At 53.0% G+C, this 19,116-nt stretch overlaps 2 protein-coding genes across 2 annotated transcripts in view; one reads left to right on the plus strand and one right to left on the minus strand.

The window, feature by feature from the left end:
- Nucleotides 1–19,116, plus strand: part of LOC140901855 (uncharacterized) — a 355,192-nt gene that overhangs the window by 117,350 nt on the left and 218,726 nt on the right. The gene's annotated exons all lie outside the window — the stretch shown is intronic.
- LOC140902140 (matrix metalloproteinase-9-like) lies at nucleotides 7,395–15,545 on the minus strand. The gene is made up of 5 exons (XM_073321875.1): nucleotides 15,479–15,545; nucleotides 14,812–14,961; nucleotides 10,098–10,262; nucleotides 7,773–7,934; nucleotides 7,395–7,402 (listed from the first exon to the last, which is right to left on the minus strand). Exons 1-5 carry the CDS (start codon nucleotides 15,543–15,545, stop codon nucleotides 7,395–7,397), a joined length of 552 nt encoding a protein of 183 aa, XP_073177976.1.

The raw sequence follows: 19,116 nt of genomic DNA on the forward strand, positions 1-19,116 counted from the left end.
GTGGCATGCTCGTGGGAGGGGGTGGAATTGGGCAGGAAGAGGCGGGGTGGGGGGTGGAGCAGGGGCAGGAAGAGGTGGAGTGGGGATGGGGCCTGTGGCAGAGCCAGGGGCTCACCACCCCCTGGCACTTTGGAAAGTTGGCGTCTGTGGGGACAGGTGTCCCAGACAGGAGGTGTGAATTCTCCCCAAGGGTCTCCAGTCTTATTTAACCTGTTCTTCCCCACTGTTCAAAGGCAGAGCTAAATAGGCTTCAGTAGGAACCTTTTCTTATGTTGAAGTACTCAAATGAGAGCTGAATGACTTGTGGTAAGGCAGTGTTTCTGCCCAGTCTGCAAAGAGCTGAAAATCACTAAGAGACTGATGTGCAGAGGTCACAGCAGACAGACAGGTGGCAGCAGAAGGTGACTGACATTTGACTGGCGAACGCGTGGCCGGCGAGGTGGCCAGTGGAGAGGAACCACGGCTGGCAGGATGGCCAGCCAGAGCAAGTGCACAAATGGTGGAGCAAGCAAACTGCCTTCGTCCCCAGGTGGGAGGTGAACTCACACAGATGCACCTCTGAACCCTGGGTTCTCACTGACCAGGGACAACCACTGTGAGTGGGGTGCGGTGGAGGGAGAAGGGAGGGGCACAGAAAAGGAACTGTTGGCTGTAGAACTCAAGAACATGAGGCAGAAGGCACTGCCCCACGCACTCTGGGGTGGGTGTCCTATTCACAGCTTTATGTTATGAATCCTGCTTGTGGCATTTTCCCTAATTAATGTCGGGTGATTTCACTCCTTTCATTAAAAATTTCTTTTCTACACTCAGACTCTGTGCTTGCGAGAGGGGAAGTTTTGCCTCTCAGAGGCGCCCAGGAGTGGTGTGTAATTTTCCCAGGTTACTGGGTGGGGCTTGAGCTGGTTCTGTGTTGTATTGTTGAAAAGGAACCCCTAGATATTGAACCCGGCCCTGGTTGCTGCCGGCTCCACCTGTCAGAAGGGTTACACTATTATAAAGGGTGTAGCGATACAGCCAATATGACAGCTCCCATGCCTTAGGCTTGATGGGCCTGTGTTTTGATAGGCTTTGCATGAAGGGTCTAATTGTTGTATGTTGATCTGTTTGTATGACACAGGACCCCCCGATGGGGAGCTTCATAAGAACACGCTTCTCACAGCCATTTTCAATTGAGTTTATTTACAACACACACTTTTATTTTATTTTTACCATGTTCCTCGCCACTTTTAGGGCATTTTTCTTAACAGTGTTTTGTAATTTTCTGAGCAAAGAAGCCATTCAACATTCTACTTTAAACATATATCCATCAGCTTGATTATTTCATGTAATGTTCTGTCTGGGGCCTTGGCCTCTGTCACTTTTTTCAGCAGCTCAGCCCCTTGAGCTAAATGTTCCTGAGTTAAACAGAGGGACTGCAGTGCATATCCCAATGTGATGATAACATTTGAAATGCTCTCCATGCACAAATCACCACTAGTATCTTTAGGTTTGAGAGTAGCAGCCGTGTTAGTCTGTATTCGCAAAAAGAACAGGAGTACTTGTGGCACCTTAGAGACTAAAAAATTTATTTGAGCATAAGCTTTTGTGAGCTACAGCTCACTTCATCGGATGCATTCAGTGGAAAATACAGTGGGGAGATTTATATACACACAGAACATTAAAAAATGGGTGTTATCATGCAAACTGTAAGGAGAGTGATCACTTAAGAAGCGCTATTACCAGCAGGAGAGCGGGGTGCGGGGGGGGGAACCTTTTGTAGTGGTAATCAAGGTGGGCCATTTCCAGCAGTTAACCAGAACGTCTGAGGAACAGTGGGGGGAGGGAGGAAGGATAAACATGGGGAAATAGTTTTACTTTGTGTAATGACTCAACCACTCCCAGTCTCTATTCAAGCCTAAGTTAATTGTATTTGCAATTAACTTATTGCAACTAATTTGCAAACTGGATACAATTAATTTAGGCTTGAATAGAGACTGGGAGTGGTTGAGTCATTACACAAAGTAAAACTATTTCCCCATGTTTATCCCCCCCCCCCCCACTGGTCCTCATACGTTCTTGTTTCAGAGTAACAGCCGTGTTAGTCTGTATTCGCAAAAAGAAAAGGAGTACCTGGAACCCGGCGCACGATAGGGGCCCCCGGCCAGGGTGTCCCAGGCTTGGGAACTAGGGGTGCGGCAGGAGCTGCAGCACCCCCAGGTTTCACTGGGCTTTTGCAGGTGCTCTCAGAAGGATGCAGGAGTCCGGAGCTCGGCTGCACCCGTGTGATGAGAGCGGGAACTGCACTTTTTCACACGGCTTTTGAACACACATGGATGGTTTTCAGTTTCCTTAGCTAGGGGGGAAAGTTTGGGAACCCCTGTCATTGGATGCCATAGGGAATGGTGCCCCCCATAGGGGCCCCCGAACCCTTGAGCAAGGACCCCGCTCTCGCTCTCTCTGCAGTCTCAGGGATGGGGTCTCATTCCCAGCGAGCCCCATTCACGCGCCATTGCTCCCCATGGACCATTCCCGGGCTGGGTCAATGTTCCTCACCCCAGTGACTCCCACTGACCTGCGCCAATTCCTCAGGCGCAGGATCAGGGCCCAGAGTCTGAACCCATCACACTTGCAGGATGGGCCCCCAGCTCCCCACCTCATGGCATCATCCATGGGTGTGGGGAGGGCCTGCACTGGAGACTGGGGTCCCTGCAGGCCGGAGCTGTGTCTGTGTTCGATTCGCACCCCCTTGGTGTGGGGAGAAGCAGAGGTATTGCATAGACAGGGCCAGAGCCCCTGCAGGTGTCAATCAGCCCCGCTCCACTGGATTGAGCCCCGCCCCCCATGTCCAGGTGGCCCCCTAGTGGCCACGTGCGATAGGGTGAAGCGACACAGGGGGTGAGGAACGCGCAGTTCCGTGGGCAAGTCTCCGATGCCAGATCCCCCGTCTGACGGGAGCTGGGCCAGTCCCCAGGTTGCTCACCATTCTGCTCCTGAAACAGGTACGGGGCATGTGGTGCTGAACAGATGCTGCCAACATGGAGCTGGGCCTCAGGTGCCGCTTGCTTAACTCTGTGCGGGACGGGGCTGCCTGTACCCCAGGGCCAGGCCAGAAGGCACTGGGGCAGAGACACCGCTCAGGGGACGTCCTGGCCCAGACAAGCAGTTAAAACCAAAAGGTTAATTTGGAGGCGAGCTGGGGGGAAATCTCTGCAATGTGCCAGAGATTCTCTCTGGTTCCAACCTGAATTGCTTATGAAGCCAAGCGGCGCCATGTGCACTGAAGATTTTATTCAGCTAATGAGCAAAGAAAAACCAAATCAGAAGGACATGGCATGGAGGGGAAACTCCTGCAAACCCTCTCCAGCTAACGAAGGGTCCAACCAGCCCTGCCCCAAACCAAGGGCAGAGCACGGCCAGTGACGCAAGCACACGGCAACACCCGTGTTAAATCGTCTGCAGCATCAAACCACGGGGCGAACACGGCCCAGGGCTGGTCCCTTAATGGGCAAATGGGCGTCCAAAGGGGGATGGCCACACACCAAAGCAGCGACACTGGCGGCCGCGGGGGAGACGGACTAGCACAGAAACCACATTGGGTTACGCCTGTCTACGCAACAATCCCAGAGGGCAATTGTTGCTTCCTCCGTCCCTGTTAGCAGGGGGGCTGATCAGTCTCCCCCAAACACAGGACAGGCTTCACCCATTGGGGCCTCCATCTCCCCTTGGTCACCACAGGGGACTCAGTCTGTGTCTGGGCCCAGCTCGGTGGCTCATTCTCTCCCCTCTGGCGACTGGTCTCTTCGTCGGAGCTGGCTGCCGGCTGGCCTCCATCTCTGCGTGGGATTTGGGCCGACACCAGCAGGGGCTGGAGCAAAGGGGCTGCCAGCCAGAGACCTTTGTTGTGAATGGCCGTGTCAAGGTTCCTTCCCCACTCTGAACTCTACGGTACAGATGTAGGGACCTGCATGAAAACCCCCTAAGCTTATTTTTACCAGCTTAGGTTAAAACTTCCCCAAGGTACAAACTATTTTACCTTTGGCCCTTGGACTTTAGTGCTGCCACCACCAAGCATCTAACAAATATATAACAGGGAAAGAGCCCACTTGGAAACATCTTTCCCCCCAAAATCCTCCCCAAACCCTACACCCCCTTTCCTGGGGAAGGCTTGATAAAAATCCTCACCAGTTTGCATAGGTGAACACAGACCCAAACCTTTGGATCTTAAGAACAATGAAAAAGCAATCAGGTTCTTAAAAGAAAAATTTTAATTGAAGAAAAAGTAAAAGAATCACCTCTGTAAAATCAGGATGGTAAATACCTTACAGGGTAATCAGATTCAAAACATAGAAAATCCCTCTAGGCAAAACCTTAAGTTACAAAAAGACACAAAAACAGGAATATCCATTCCATTCAGCACAGTTTATCTTATCAGCCATTTAAACAAAACAGAATCTAACGCATATCTAGCTAGATTACTTACTAAGTTCTAAGACTCCATTCCTGTTCTGTCCCCGGAAAATGCATCACACAGACAGAGCGAGCCTTTGTTTCCCCCCGTCTCCAGCTTTGAAAGTATCTTGTCTCCTCATTGGTCATTTGGGTCAGGTGCCAGCGAGGTTATCCTAGCTTCTTGACCCTTTACCGGTGAAAGGATTTTTCCTTTGGCCAGGAGGGATTTTAAAGGTGTTTACCCTTCCCTTTATATTTATGACAGGCCGAGGGAAGCAGAGGCAGAGATGTGCAAGGGCCACTGGCCCCGAGCGTGACGCAGCCACCAGTGACTCGAAGCTCCCTCCAGCCTGGGGCAGGTGAATTCCCAGCACAGGCTCCGGGGCCGGGGGGAGCCGGGATGAACAGCCGGGCCCTCACCATGGCAGTGCCAGTGCAGCAGCAGAGTTCACAATTCAGTCCACGCCAGCCCCTCACAGTGCCCTCAGGTCTGCCCGGGCAGAGCCACGTCCCCAGACACCCAGGCAGCAGGGCCCAGCTGTCCAGAAATCAGGGGGGCACTGAGGGTCTGTGTGAGTGCGGGAGCTGGAAGCAGGGAGCGCGTGGCTGCCAGGGGGAGCAGGACTGGGTCGTGCGGCATGTAGGCAAGGGGACAGAGACAGGAGCAAAGCCCAGCAATATGCAGGCTGCGAAGGGCTGGATTTTAACACCTTTTTCTCTAGGCTTTCGCGGCTCCGGGTGCAGGGGGGGCTCTGGAGTAGTCACGCAGCCACGTCACGTATGTTAATGGCTGGATCTTGACTGGCCCATGGATCTTCTCGCCCAGCGTCTCTTCCTCCCCCTCCAGCCCTGCTCTGCTCCCCACCTGCCAGCTCTGGAGAAAGGCGGGGGGAGCAAGGCCAGGTCTGGAGTCTCTCTTGTGTCTGCTGAGCGCCCATCTGTAACGAGCCAGGGTGAAGGGAGGCTGGATTAGTGCAACATTTGGCCTGTCCGGGGAGCCCCAGCCCCGGGGGAATTACAGCCCCATACCAGGGGCTACAGCCAAGACTCGGAATCCTGGGAGCCCAAAGTGAGACATGGCAGCATATATATCAGGGCAGTGCCCAGGGCTCCAACCAAGATCCAGAACCCCCAGCGCCAGGCGCTACACAGACCCATGACAACAGACAGGCCTGGACCAAGCAGCTCAGAATCCAAATCGACCGGACTGACACCAGGGAGGAGGGGAAACTGAGGCAAAGCTGGGGAAAGGGCATGCCCCTGTTCATCCAGTGGGGGCAGGTGGAAGAGCTGGGAACAGAACCCAGGTGTCCTGCATCACAGGCCAGGGCGGCACTTTCTGTCAGTCCGGCCTCTCTGAGGCATCTCAAATTGGGCGCCCTTAATCCCGGGTCATTTGGGGGAAATATCATCAAAGTTACAATGGGTCAAAATAATGACAGGTTTCAGAGTAGCAGTCGTGTTAGTCTGTATTCGCAAAAAGAAAAGGAGGACTTGTGGCACCTTAGAGACTAACCAATTTATTTGAGCATTAATTGCTTAGTCTCTAAGGTGCCACAAGTCCTCCTTTTCTTAATGGGTCAAAAGGAGCTGGGCAGGGGGGTCCCTAATCAATTATATCCCCCCAGAGCATACTGCGCCCCTCACCAACACACCTAGCCCCTGGAGCTCCCATCAACCCCCTAATCTACAACACCCCTGCCCCCAAATAGCTGGGACCCCACAGAGTCATGCAGGGCCTGCTGTGGGAAAACCCAGCCCAGCGTCCACAGGCCATGGGGCCCGGGCTGTGTCAGAGCCCTCCCATAGCCTGCCCTGCCCTGGTCACCACTGGGCCACACCCTGGGGGGGGAGGGGTCAGCAGGGCTGAGGGAGCTGCGCCCCACATCCAGACCCATAGCCCCCTCCCCTAGCGCCTCAGGGTTTGCTCCCCTCCATTGGGGTTAGTGATGGAGACATTGGGTCTTGTTAGTGATGGCATCAAAGATGGCTGCCACCTCCCGCTGACAGGGACAGACTGTGCAGGACCCACCTAAGGGGCTCCGTGGGGAGGGGACACAGGGGATGTACTGACCCCTTCGGCCCACAAGCAGGGAGGCCCTGACCCCGCACAGGCCGGACGTCAGTGTGGCCAAGCAGGCGGGGCTGGGCCAGTCACCTCCACGGGCTCTGGCCCAGGCCACCCAGCCCCACAGGCTGGGGATCCTTGCACCTCCCCTGGCCCTGTTTACACGTCCCCCCACAGAGCAGCAAAGGGCACAGCAGGTCGCTCATGCTGCCCCAGAGCGGGTTTTGCTGTCCCAGATGTTGCAATGAAGGGCCCATGGAGCAGCAAAGGAGGGTCTGTTAACTCCCCGCTTCTGTCTAAAGGTCTGGCTACACTAGGGGATCCCAGGGGCTGGGAAGACTCACTCCATGGGCTGTGGAAATGCTGGAGCTAAGTGGGGGACGTTTGTCAAACAAAAGGGGTTTCCCCCCTCAAAAATGTCCTTTTTCTGCCCCCAAAATGGCTATTTTCACAAGACAGCTGGGACTGTCCAAAGTTTCCTTTTCTGCAAAAACTTCGGTGACTTTTGCCATCAAGATTCCGACAGAAAACGTTCCCAGGATCCCACGGTTATTGGAAACCGGGACATGGACATTTTTCACGGGCCGGAAAGCCTGGCTTTTGGTAAATGTCGAGAACCGTTCCTGGGAACGTTCTGCTGAAAACATTTTGCAAAAACTTTTGGGGGAACCTCCCCCCTCCAAAGTCGGCCCATTTTCACCTTGCAAAACAGGAACAACAGGGAAACATCTGCATTTTTTCCACCCCACCCCCAAGGCTGGGCCTGTTGTGTTTAACAGCTCAGTTCTCAGCCACCCAAATGCCCTGGGATGTGACACTCCCCAGTTGCAATTTCCAGTCTATCTACTTACCGTACTGCTCTGGCCCCATTGGCACAGCTCATGAGGTATTTAACCTCCTAACTCCCTGTGAGGCAAGACAATTATCCTCATTACATGGGTGGGGAAACTGAGGCACAGAGCTGCTATGTGATTTCTCTGCGTTTGCACAGGAAGACTGTAGCAGAGCAGGGAATTCATCTCATACTGACCAAGTCCCAGGCTAATACTAACCACTGGGCCACCCTTCCATGCAAGATGCCAACTGCAGTTCAGTGCAGAAACTCTACTGAACTCAGAGCTGGGCATCTCACTCCCTATGGACACCCCGGCCAAGTGTCCGAGGCTACGATGGGGTTGCCAGGGGCAGACCAGCCCGAGAGGATGCTGGGTCCCCATAGGCCAAGCCAGGCAGCAAAGCCCCATGTAGCTCTGCCGTGCTTCTCCCTGGGCCCTACCTGAGTCCAGACAGTACGTGCGTTTCTGGTCCACGTCGTAGTTTCTGGTCAGAGAGCACCAGGGCCTCCCACTGGCATCCCCATCTGCCGTGCAGCCCAGGTAGGTCCGGTTCTGGTAGGTGAACGGGAAGGCACAGAGAGCTGTGGAATTCCCAGCCAGTACTGGGGAGACAGAGAGGGGAGGGGGCAGTGTGATGCAGTGGTTAAATCACTGCATTCAGAGCCAGGACTCCTGGGTTCCCTTCTGGGGACCTTGGGCAAGTCACTTCTCCTTTCTGTGCCTGTCACCTCTCCTGCCCGTAGGTCAGTTCTTTGTGGCAGGGACTGGCGCTCACTCTGTGTCTGTGCAGCGACAGGGCCCTGACCTCGGTCGGGCTCTGTGCAGCACCTGGCACGATGGGACCCAGTGACATAGGAGCCCATCAGGGAGGCACTGCAGTGGGTCAGTAGTGCCCGTCAGGCCTAGCGTACTCACTACACCTCACACACCTGGCAGAATCTGCAGCTAATCGGTGTCACGGGCGGATCATGTACAAACGGGCAACATGCTGATCCCGAAAATTGTTGCATGGGGTGTATACAAAGAGTTATGAAGAGGGGCTGGAATGACGTTCCTCAGATGTGTTTGGCAAGCAATGAATAAGCCCTAGAGTAAGGAACAGGCATTTGCTTCTCTGGCCAGCCTGCTCCTCAGGCAGAGACAATGACGATCCATTTACATCTAAGGTAAACAAAGCCATCAAGTTACCAAGCCGGGGAGAAGACAGCCCAGTCTCTGCAGGAGAGAGAAACTGGCTGGGACCACATTGCACAGAATACATTGCAAAGATTTTCAGGACTATAAAAAGAAGGGGAAAGAACCCCATGGGGTTATCCATGACTGGGCAGACACAGGAGGCTGGGGCTCCTGAGTCCTTCAGCCAAAGGGGTGACATCTCTGGGAACTGAGCACAGATGAGAAACTTGCTTAGGCAAAGATCATAACTGGCTGACATTCGGTTCTAGCCTGAGAAGTGTGTTTCTACTGGTGTTTGTTCATGAACGTTTCTGTCCTTATTCTTTCAGCTTGCCATCGCTTAAACCTATGTCCTTTACTTCATAAACTTGTCTTACTCTTACCACAGAACATCTCGGTGTTTGGATTGACACAGAGGGTTTGTCAGTCCCAGTTAAGCCAATAAGCGGCTGGGTGCTGTCTCTTTGATGGAGCAGCGAATCTGATCAGGTTTCGTGCATGCTACCATGAGAGGCTGTGAGAATTGGACTGGCAGAGTCCTGAAGAGTTTGCTGGCAGGGCAGATAAGCCAGTTGGGAAGCTGACACACAGCTTAGCCACAGCAGAGTAGGGTAACAGAGAGGGTCACAGTTCTGGGAACCGCAGTTGTTTGTCAGAGGCCCTGATGTCGATCAGGGTCTCTGCAGTGCCTGGCACAATTGATTTCTGTCAGGGTCTGGATGGTGCCTGGCACAATGGCGCCCCTGTTCTCGGTCAGGGTGCATGCAGCACCTGGCACAATGGGGTCCCTGGTCTCTGGTTTCAGGTGCTTCTGCATCGTAAGTTACCAGACAAATACTACATCAGTGTGAAAGTGTAAGGTTGTACCAGCCTGTCCACAACCCCAGATCCCTGTCTGTCTAGTGCAAACCCTGCTCCAGGAGGGACCCCTGTGCTGTTACACCTATAACACACCAGAGCCGCCCTACATGCCATGCCTAGGGCAATGGGTCTGCCTCACCCCGCTGAGCTCCTGGGCACAGTTTGGGATAGGGGGCCATATTGTGTCAGGCAGATTCAGTGTCACCAGACCCACACGTTCAGCAATGGGGACTCTGGCCCCCAAAATCACAAGGTTGTTAACAATCAGCGGGAGGGTCTTTTCATTTCCCGACTCGTTCCCGGGGCGTTCTTCCAGTCCCAGCTTCTCCCTGAAGCCCCAAGGGGCAGAAACCTCCTTTCTATGTTTAAACAGAAAGTTGAGCTTCCCCCATAGTCACAGGATTCCAGGAGCTGGGGTTTGACAAATACATGGGGCTGCCTTTATATTCTGAGTTTGCCCAGTGCCAAGCATAGTGGGGTTCTGGGCCATGGCTGGGGCTCCCAGTGCTACCATAATACCCCAAATAAATAATGTACAGCACCCAGCACAATGGCGTCTCAGGCTGAAATGTCCCCGACAGCCTTGCCCGGCACCCAGGCACACCTGTACCAGGAAGAGAGTGTGGTGGGGTTCCCAGCTGGGATTCTGCCTGGGGTGACTGTGAGGTGAGTGGCTCCCAATCGCCCTGCATTGATCCCCGCCCCTCTGCCCCACTGCCCATCCTTACGGGTATCAGGGCAGTAGCTCCAGCGCCGGTCCCGGTCGTAATTCCCAGTGGTAGCACACCAGAACCTGCGTGGCTTGGCAGCCTCGTCAGTGCAGGTGTAGAACACCCGGCCCCGGTACACGAAGGGGAAGACGCAGGGCTGGCCACCCGTGTTGCCTCCATACTCTGGGATGGGAGAGACAGGCACTGTCATAAACATACAGCTAATGGTAGGCATAAAATCCCTCCTGAGCAGCTGTACTGAATCCTTACCTATAAGGGGTTAAGAAGCTCAAATAACCTGGTTGGCACCTGACCAAAAGGACCAATAACGAAAGAAGATACTTTCAAATCTGGGGGGGAGATTTTGTTTGTGCTCTCTTTTGTTGTTCCCTCTTTGTATGGAGAGAGAGATCAGGCAGGAAAAACGTCTCCTGAAAACATACCTGAAATGAGCGTCTAAGATTACAAAAATTGTAAGTAAGGGCAAGACAATGCGTAAGGTTATCTTTTGTTTTAGCTTGTGAATTTTCCCTATGCTAAGAGGGAGTTTTATTCCTGTTTTGTAACTGGGAAGCAGAGTCAGAGGGGAATACTCTGTGTTTTAAATATTTTTAGTTAACCTGTAAAGTTATTTTCCATCCTGATTTTGCAGGTATGATTCTCTTACTTTTTTTTAATAAATAAAATTCTTCTTTTAAGAACCTGATTGATTTTCAGTGTCCTAAAAACCAAGGGGTTTGGTTTGTGCTCACATTGTAACCAATTGGTTGGTATATTATTCTCAAGACTCCATAGGAAAGGGGATGAAGAGGCTTGGGGGATATTTTGGGGGGATAGGGCTCCAACTGACCCTTCCCTGAATTTTTGTCTAAATCGCTTGGTGGTGGCAGCAATACCATCCAAGGACAAGGAAAGGAATTTGTACCTTGGGGAAGTTTTTAACCTAAGCTAGTAGAAATAAGCTTAGGGGTCTTTCATGTGGGTTCCCACATCTGTACCCCAGAATTCAGAGTGGGGAAGGAACCTTGACAGGGACTAAGAGGTGTCACTGCTGCGTGGTGGGCTCTGCAGGGCTGCTCTCAGTGCTATACCCCTGGGGAACCCCACAGAGATCAGGGCCACACCATGCAGATACAAAGCCAGAGACTGTCCCTGCCCCAGAGAGCTCGCAGACAAAGGGCAGGAGAGGAAACTGAGGCATGGAGAGGGGAAGGGCCTTCATCCCCAACCCACCCTCCCCTCCATTAGCATAGCAGTGCCCACCTGGAGGGACTGGAGCATCCCTATCAGAGCTACTCTGCCATTGACCCACATCCCCTCAGGCGTGTCCCCTCCATGACAGCGGCTGCACGTCACCTGATCCTAGCCCTGGCAAGATCTGAGAATGGCCCATCGCCTGGGGATCCTGGGGCTCTGGGGACACTCACTGAGGTCACTGCTGAGATTCCTAAGCAACATCCCCTCTACTACCCCCCTGCCCAGCCAACCTCTGGGCATCACAGGCTGAGGCTGGGCAGGGCTGTGCCCGTTCCATTACCCGCAGCATGTTCCCACCTCGCAAGAGCTGCTGCCCTCAGCTGCATGGCACAGGCAAGACACACGGCGCTGGGGACCGATGCACACAGTTCTTACAGACGAGCTTTGCTGCAGTGTCCAGAGACCCAGCCAAGATCAGGCCCCTGAGCTGCTGGTGGCAGCATAGACATCGTGGAAGTGGATCTGGATAAAATATCTTTGAGCAGATCTTTTTTTCTGTGAAAAACGCCAATTAGGGTCGACCGAAACGTTTCACGAATCTGTGTCCACCTCGGCAGGTTGTTTCCATCAGGCAAAAGACTCTAAGAGATTTCCCCTGAGAAATTTGACATATGACCAGGGAAGAGTATAAAAATATTGCTCGGGCATGTAGGAATGTTATCAGGAGGGCCAAATCGCACCTGGAGCTGCAGCTAGCCAGAGATGTCAAGAGTAACAAGAAGGGTTTCTTCAGGTATGTTGGCAACAAGAAGAAAACCAAGGAATGTGTGGGCCCCTTACTGAATGAGGGAGGCAACCTAGTGACAGAGGATGTGGAAAAAGCTAATGTACTCAATGCTTTTTTTGCCTCTGTTTTCACTAACAAGGTCAGCTCCCAGACTGCTGCGCTGGGCATCACAAAATGCGGAAGAGATGGCCAGCCCTCTGTGGAGATAGAGGCGGTTAGGGACTATTTAGAAAAGCTGGACGTGCACAAGTCCATGGGGCCGGACGAGTTGCATCCGAGAGTGCTGAAGGAATTGGCGGCTGTGATTGCAGAGCCACTGGCCATTATCTTTGAAAACTCGTGGCGAACCGGGGAAGTCCCGGATGACTGGAAAAAGGCTAATGTAGTGCCAATCTTTAAAAAAGGGAAGAAGGAAGATCCTGGGAACTACAGGCCAGTCAGCCTCACCTCAGTCCCTGGAAAAATCATGGAGCAGGTCCTCAAAGAATCAATCCTGAAGCACTTGCATGAGAGGAAAGTGATCAGGAACAGCCAGCATGGATTCACCAAGGGAAGGTCATGCCTGACTAATCTAATCGCCTTTTATGATGAGATTACTGGTTCTGTGGATGAAGGGAAAGCAGTGGATGTATTGTTTCTTGACTTTAGCAAAGCTTTTGACACGGTCTCCCACAGTATTCTTGTCAGCAAGTTAAGGAAGTATGGGCTGGATGAATGCACTATAAGGTGGGTAGAAAGCTGGCTAAATTGTCGGGCTCAACGGGTAGTGATCAATGGCTCCATGTCTAGTTGGCAGCCGGTATCAAGTGGAGTGCCCCAAGGGTCGGTCCTGGGGCCGGTTTTATTCAATATCTTCATAAATGATCTGGAGGATGGTGTGGATTGCACTCTCAGCAAATTTGCGGATGATACTAAACTGGGAGGAGTGGTAGATACGCTGGAGGGGAGGGATAGGATACAGAAGGACCTAGACCAATTGGAAGATTGGGCCAAAAGGAATCTGATGAGGTTCAATAAGGATAAGTGCAGGGTCCTGCACTTAGGACGGAAGAACCCAATGCACAGCTACAGACTAGGGACCGAATGGCTAGGCAGCAGTTCTGCAGAAAAGGACCTAGGGGTGACAGTGGACGAGAAGCTGGATATGAGTCAGCAGTGTGCCCTTGTTGCCAAGAAGGCCAATGGCATTTTGGGATGTATAAGTAGGGGCATAGCGAGCAGATCGAGGGACGTGATCGTCCCCCTCTATTCGACATTGGTGAGGCCTCATCTGGAGTACTGTGTCCAGTTTTGGGCCCCACACTTCAAGAAGGATGTGGATAAATTGGAGAGAGTCCAGCGAAGGGCAACAAAAATGATTAGGGGACTGGAACACATGAGTTATGAGGAGAGGCTGAGGGAGCTGGGATTGTTTAGCCTGCAGAAGAGAAGAATGAGGGGGGATTTGATAGCTGCTTTCAACTACCTGAAAGGGGGTTCCAAAGAGGATGGCTCTAGACTGTTCTCAATGGTAGCAGATGACAGAACGAGGAGTAATGGTCTCAAGTTGCAGTGGGGGAGGTTTAGATTGGATATTAGGAAAAACTTTTTCACTAAGAGGGTGGTGAAACACTGGAATGCGTTACCTAGGGAGGTGGTAGAATCTCCTTCCTTAGAGGTTTTTAAGGTCAAGCTTGACAAAGCCCTGGCTGGGATGATTTAACTGGGAATTGGTCCTGCTTTGAGCAGGGGGTTGGACTAGATGACCTTCTGGGGTCCCTTCCAACCCTGATATTCTATGATTCTATGATTCTATGATTCTATGATTCTATTTCCTTTCATTTTATCTTTTAATTTCAAAATGCTTGAAATTGAAAAGAAACAATTTGTTCGACCCCACAGGATTTTTTTTTTAAACTTTTTGATTCACCAAAACTTTCAAACATTTCTTTTTTTGGATGGACTGAGAGGAATGGTTTGTTGAGTTTGGGGTGAGGAAGGAATGGCAGGTGCTCCTGTGCATGGGAAGACAGAGAGCGAGTGAGTGGTCACTGAGTCCAGCATCTCAAGGAACCAGTGAACGATCGTCTGAGAGAAATGTGGCTCAGTTTTCTGGAGCTGAGACAATTTCCTTGTAGGACGCAGGTTTCTTTGGCCTAGAACCTGAGCGGGAGGGGGAGGGACATAGGGGTCACACCCGGGGACATCGCCACTCGCTCTGTTTCTCTCTGCTTCTCACCTTTTGATTTCAACCAAAAAATCCCCCCTTCCACCCTTAAGGTGGAACTGAGTGTTAACTGAGTCAAATAATGAACTGAGTGTTAGCAATGCAGAGACGCTGCTGGAGCCTGCTGAGAGCCTGAGCCCCTCGCTGTGAGAGGGGGGAGCTGCCTTGAGTGCGACTGACACAGCAACGCTGCCTGAGTCTGCAGAGAGACTGAGCCCCTCACTGTGAGAGGGGGGAGCTGCCCTGAGTGTGACCAATGCAGTGATGCTGCCTGAGTCTGCTGAGAGCCTGAGCCTGTCACTCCGAGGGAGGGGAGCTACCTCCAGTGTAACTGACGCTGCCTGAATATGCAGGGAGCCTGAAACCACGGCTGGGAGAGGTGCAAACAGCCCCGTTCCCCTCAGTCCAGCCCCCTGGGCTCTGCGATTGATGCATCTCCCACCATGCTTTGTGTCAGCCTGGGGTTCTGGCCCTGCAGAGGGAGCGTGGGGAGCCAGAGGGTGCCCCCACCTCAGGATGAGGGGGAACGCCCCAACCCTCACCCGTCTCATAGCAGCGCTTCCAGCGGGAGTCCTGATCGTAGCTGGCGGTGGTGGCGCACCACAATGTCCACCTGGCCCAGCTCCCATCCTGGGTGCACGTGGGGTACGATCGCCCCCGGTAGATGAAGGGGAAGACGCAGGCGGCGCAGTCTGAAATGGGGAGAGGGAGCAGGTTAGAGACATGGAAGCAGAGTGGCAGGAAGCACAGAGCACTGCGGGTGCGGGGATGGTCTCTGCTGAGGGGAACACGTGGTGGGGGCTAATCTGTGCCAGGGGGAGCATGGAGGGGTGGGGGTCTGGACAGCGTCAGGCGGATCTCGGAGGACAGGACGGGATTCTCCATCAGTGCCTGGTGGAAGATGCGGGCAGGGGGTCCGGATGCAACTGGCAGTTGCGCCTAGTGGCCCTACATTGCCCATGCCCAGCACCCGGGCACTGTGCCCATCCCCTGCACCCCCCGCTCAAACGTACTCCAGGATCCTCTGTCTGCCAGTGAAACACGGTTGCTCCCAGCCCTGTCTCCATGGGAGGCAGCCAGATGCCAGGGTCCCCCACACCGGAGCGAAGGCCAATGAAGAGAAGGCTACGCCCCACCACCACCCCAACCGCACCCAGGTGGCTCCATTGCGGGCACCGCATCATGCAGCTCCACGGAGCCGGGTCTCACCTTCCAGTGCCCTGCAGACGGGCAGGAGCAGCCAGCCCCAGGCCAGGAGCCTGACACCAGACGGCATCATCCCAGCCTGCACAGAGCCTGCTAGAGCCGGAGACGCTGCCCCCTGCAGCCTGCTAGAGCCAGAGATGCTGCCCCCACGAGCCTCCTAGAGCCAGAGATGCTGCTCCTCCCCAGAGCCTGCTACAGCCTCCCCAGTGCCACCGTCTCTATCGCTCCCAGCCGCATGGCACAGGGCGTCAGCCCCGGAACCCGCTGAGCAGGTTCTACCAGGAGGGCGGCTCCTTCTCCCTGCCCGAGTCCCATGCTCACTGCAGCCACGGCTGGAGACAGAGCTGGGGAGCCAGCCAGGGGCAGGAGGGATGCAGGGAGCCCAGTGACTGCCCTAGAGACCAGAGGGGCCCAGACACCCTCACTGAGTCAGCCCCCCAATCCACCCCCCTGGCCCTGACTGCCCTGGGGTCATGGTCAGAGCCTGATCTCTGTGCCCCCACAGTTAAACCAGAGCAGGCTGCAGGGATGTGGGGCGGCCTGGTGACAAGGGAGGGCACAAGACCTGGGGTCTGCTGCAGGACCCTGCCTCAGTTTCCCCATCTGTACAGTAGGGATATTGACCCTGACCTCCTTTGCAAAGAGTCTGGAGATCTACTGCATATGAGCAAGGGATTATTATTGTTTAGCCGGAGGATCAAAGGGGGAAAGACGCCCTACCATAGGAGCCAACTCTGTGTAATATTTTGTAATTATTGGACTGAAACATTTTACTTTATTACAAAATACTAATCGGAACGTTTCCTTCGAAGGAGGGGGAAATGTTTCATTTTGAATTTATCATTTTGATTCTTGTCATTTCAACTCTTACATTACATTGAAATCTGAATTTTAATATGACAGCTAGATATTACTGTATATTACAGTTTAATCTTCAAAATTATCAGAATGCAACATTTTGTTAATTTAATTACTGTGATATCTGTATTTTAAATTATGAGGAAAGCCCCATTTTGATCATATAGAAACAAATTTCTGTGCCATTCTTGAGACAATCCAACATTATTCAAATGTTTCGCTGCTCCTGCTTTGACATCTTTCAGCATTTCCATTCCAAGAGAATTCTGAAACATCAGCTTTTCGTTGGCATTCGGGCTGACAACAGATTTCGGAAATGTCACGTTTCCCTTGGAGCAGCCATTCGGCTTTCCAAAAAGAAAAGGAGTACTTGTGGCACCTTAGAGACTAACCAATTTATTTAAGCATAAGCTTTCGTGAGCTACAGCTCACTTCATCGGATGCATACTGTGGAAAGTGTAGAAGATCTTTTTATATACACTTGATTATCATACACATTGTAAGGAGAATGATCACTTTATATAAGCTATTACCAGCAGGAGAGTGGGGTGGGAGGAGGCATTGTTTCATGCTTTGTGTGTATATAAAAAGATCTTCTACACTTTCCACAGTATGCATCCGATGAAGTGAGCTGTAGCTCACGAAAGCTTATGCTCAAATAAATTGGTTAGTCTCTAAGGTGCCACAAGTACTCCTTTTCTTTTTGCAAATACAGACTAACACGGCTGTTACTCTGAAACCTGTCATTCTGCTTTCCGTCTTTCCCTGCACATAGAGTTATAGATCCCAAGGCCAGAAGGGTGATCTAGGCTGAGCCCTGTACAGCACAGACCAGGGAACTCCCCCAAAATCATTCCCAGAGCAGATCTTTTAGGAAAAACGTCCAATCTTGGTTTTAAAATTGCCAGTGATGGAGAATCTATGACTGGCACTGGGTGCATGGGGTGGCCCTGTTCCTCTTGCTGTCCTGAAGCCAGCCCTGGTTGGTAGAGGTGCCTGTATCTGGCCCATCCTGCAGCACGGTAACCGACCTGCTCCTGTTGTGCCCCCTTAAAGCCAATTGTGGTGCCGTACATGGGGCCTGCCTCCGTTTCCCCTCACTTGTGAAGCAGACTTTCAGATACCAAAAAGTGACCCCTTTGGAAGGGACCAATGCAAACAAAACTTTCATCCCAATGTCCCTAGGAGGCTGTGACAGGGGGAAGGGGAGACTCTGCAGGCGTGGGGCTGTCAGTTACATTTCCCTGTCCCAGATGGTCCACCCTAAAGCCCCTTCACTCCTGGATCCTGGTGACAGATAAACACCGGCTGGTTTGGCAAAAGCTGTGCTGTGTTTCTTCCAATCCCTGCAGAGTGCGGTGTACTTTCCAGAGGGAAAATCTGCCCCTGCTGAGCACCAGTATGGAATCCACACATATATGCCAGGCTCCAATCTAGAACCCCGTCCCCCTACCGAGTGTGTTACAGCTTCCAGTCTAGAACCCCTCCCCTCCTGAGTGTGTGCTGGGCTCTGATCTAGAACCCCCTCCCCCTACCAAGTGTGTAACAGCTTCCCATCTAGAACCCCGCCCCTCCTGAGTGAGTGTCGGGCTCCGATCTAGAACCCCCTCCCCCTACTGAGTGTGTAATAGCTTCCAGTCTAGAACCCCACCCCTCCTGAGTGTGTGTCAGGCTCTGATCTAGAACCCCGTCCACCTACCGAGTGTGTAACAGCTTCCAGTCTAGAACCCCGCCCCTCCTGAGTGTGAGTGTGTGCCTGGCTCCTTTCTAGAACCCTTTCCCCTACCAAGTGTGTAACAGCTTCCAGTCTAGAACCCTGCCCCTCCTGAGTGTGTGCCAGGCTCTGATCTAGAACCCCATCCACCTACTGAGTGTGTAACAGCTTCCCGTGTAGAACCCCGCCCCTCCTGAGTGTGAGTGTGTGCCGGGCTCCTTTCTAGAACCCCCATCCCATCCCTGCGTATGCTCTAAGCTGCCCGCTAGAACCTCTCCCCAGCCTGGGGTGAGCCTGGAGTGAGGATTCCCAGCTGGAGCAGCTCCATTGACATCAGGGCTGGTTGGCACCCGCTGGGACCTGCCGCATTGACTCCAGCAGCTCGGGGCTGATTGCCACCCTCTGGGACCTGCCTGACATCCCATTTTGTTGCTTGGTGCTGCTGGTGCAGACAGCGGCAACCCGATCTTGCTGAGCGACAGATGGGCGCATTCGGCCTCCTGCCCTGTCCCCAGCTGTCTGTGGCCAGCCCGACAGGGTGGGAGAGAGCTGGACACATGGACAGAGATGGGGGTACTGGACACACGGACAGAGATGTGAGGCCCCAGGATGGTCTGAAGCTTGATGGCCCTTGCTCATGAGGCAGGGAATTGGCAACTTGACCCCGTCACCCCAAGCGTGAGACAAACCAACCCCACCCGGACTGTGCCAACGCTCCAGCCTGGAGTCTGCCCTGGCCCTTGCCACCTCCCGTCCCCCACCCCATCTTCCCCGCCCCATCCCATCCCTCATCTGCCCCAGCCCTCTTGGGACTGGGAGTGGCTGTCTCACTACAAAACCAGTTTTCCGTCTTTTGGTATTGACACCACTTCATCAATTATTGGGAGTGGACCACATCCACCCTGACTGAATTGGCCCTGTCAACACAGGTTCTCCACTTGTGAAGTAACTCCCTTCTCTTCATGTGCCAATACATATCGATGCCTGTATCTGCAATTTCCACTCCATGCATCTGAAGAACTGGGTTTTTTACCCATGAAAGCTTATGCCCAATTAAATCTGTTAGTCT

This window comes from Lepidochelys kempii, chromosome 23, assembly GCF_965140265.1.
Source record: "Lepidochelys kempii isolate rLepKem1 chromosome 23, rLepKem1.hap2, whole genome shotgun sequence".
Lineage (NCBI taxonomy): Eukaryota > Metazoa > Chordata > Testudines > Cheloniidae > Lepidochelys > Lepidochelys kempii.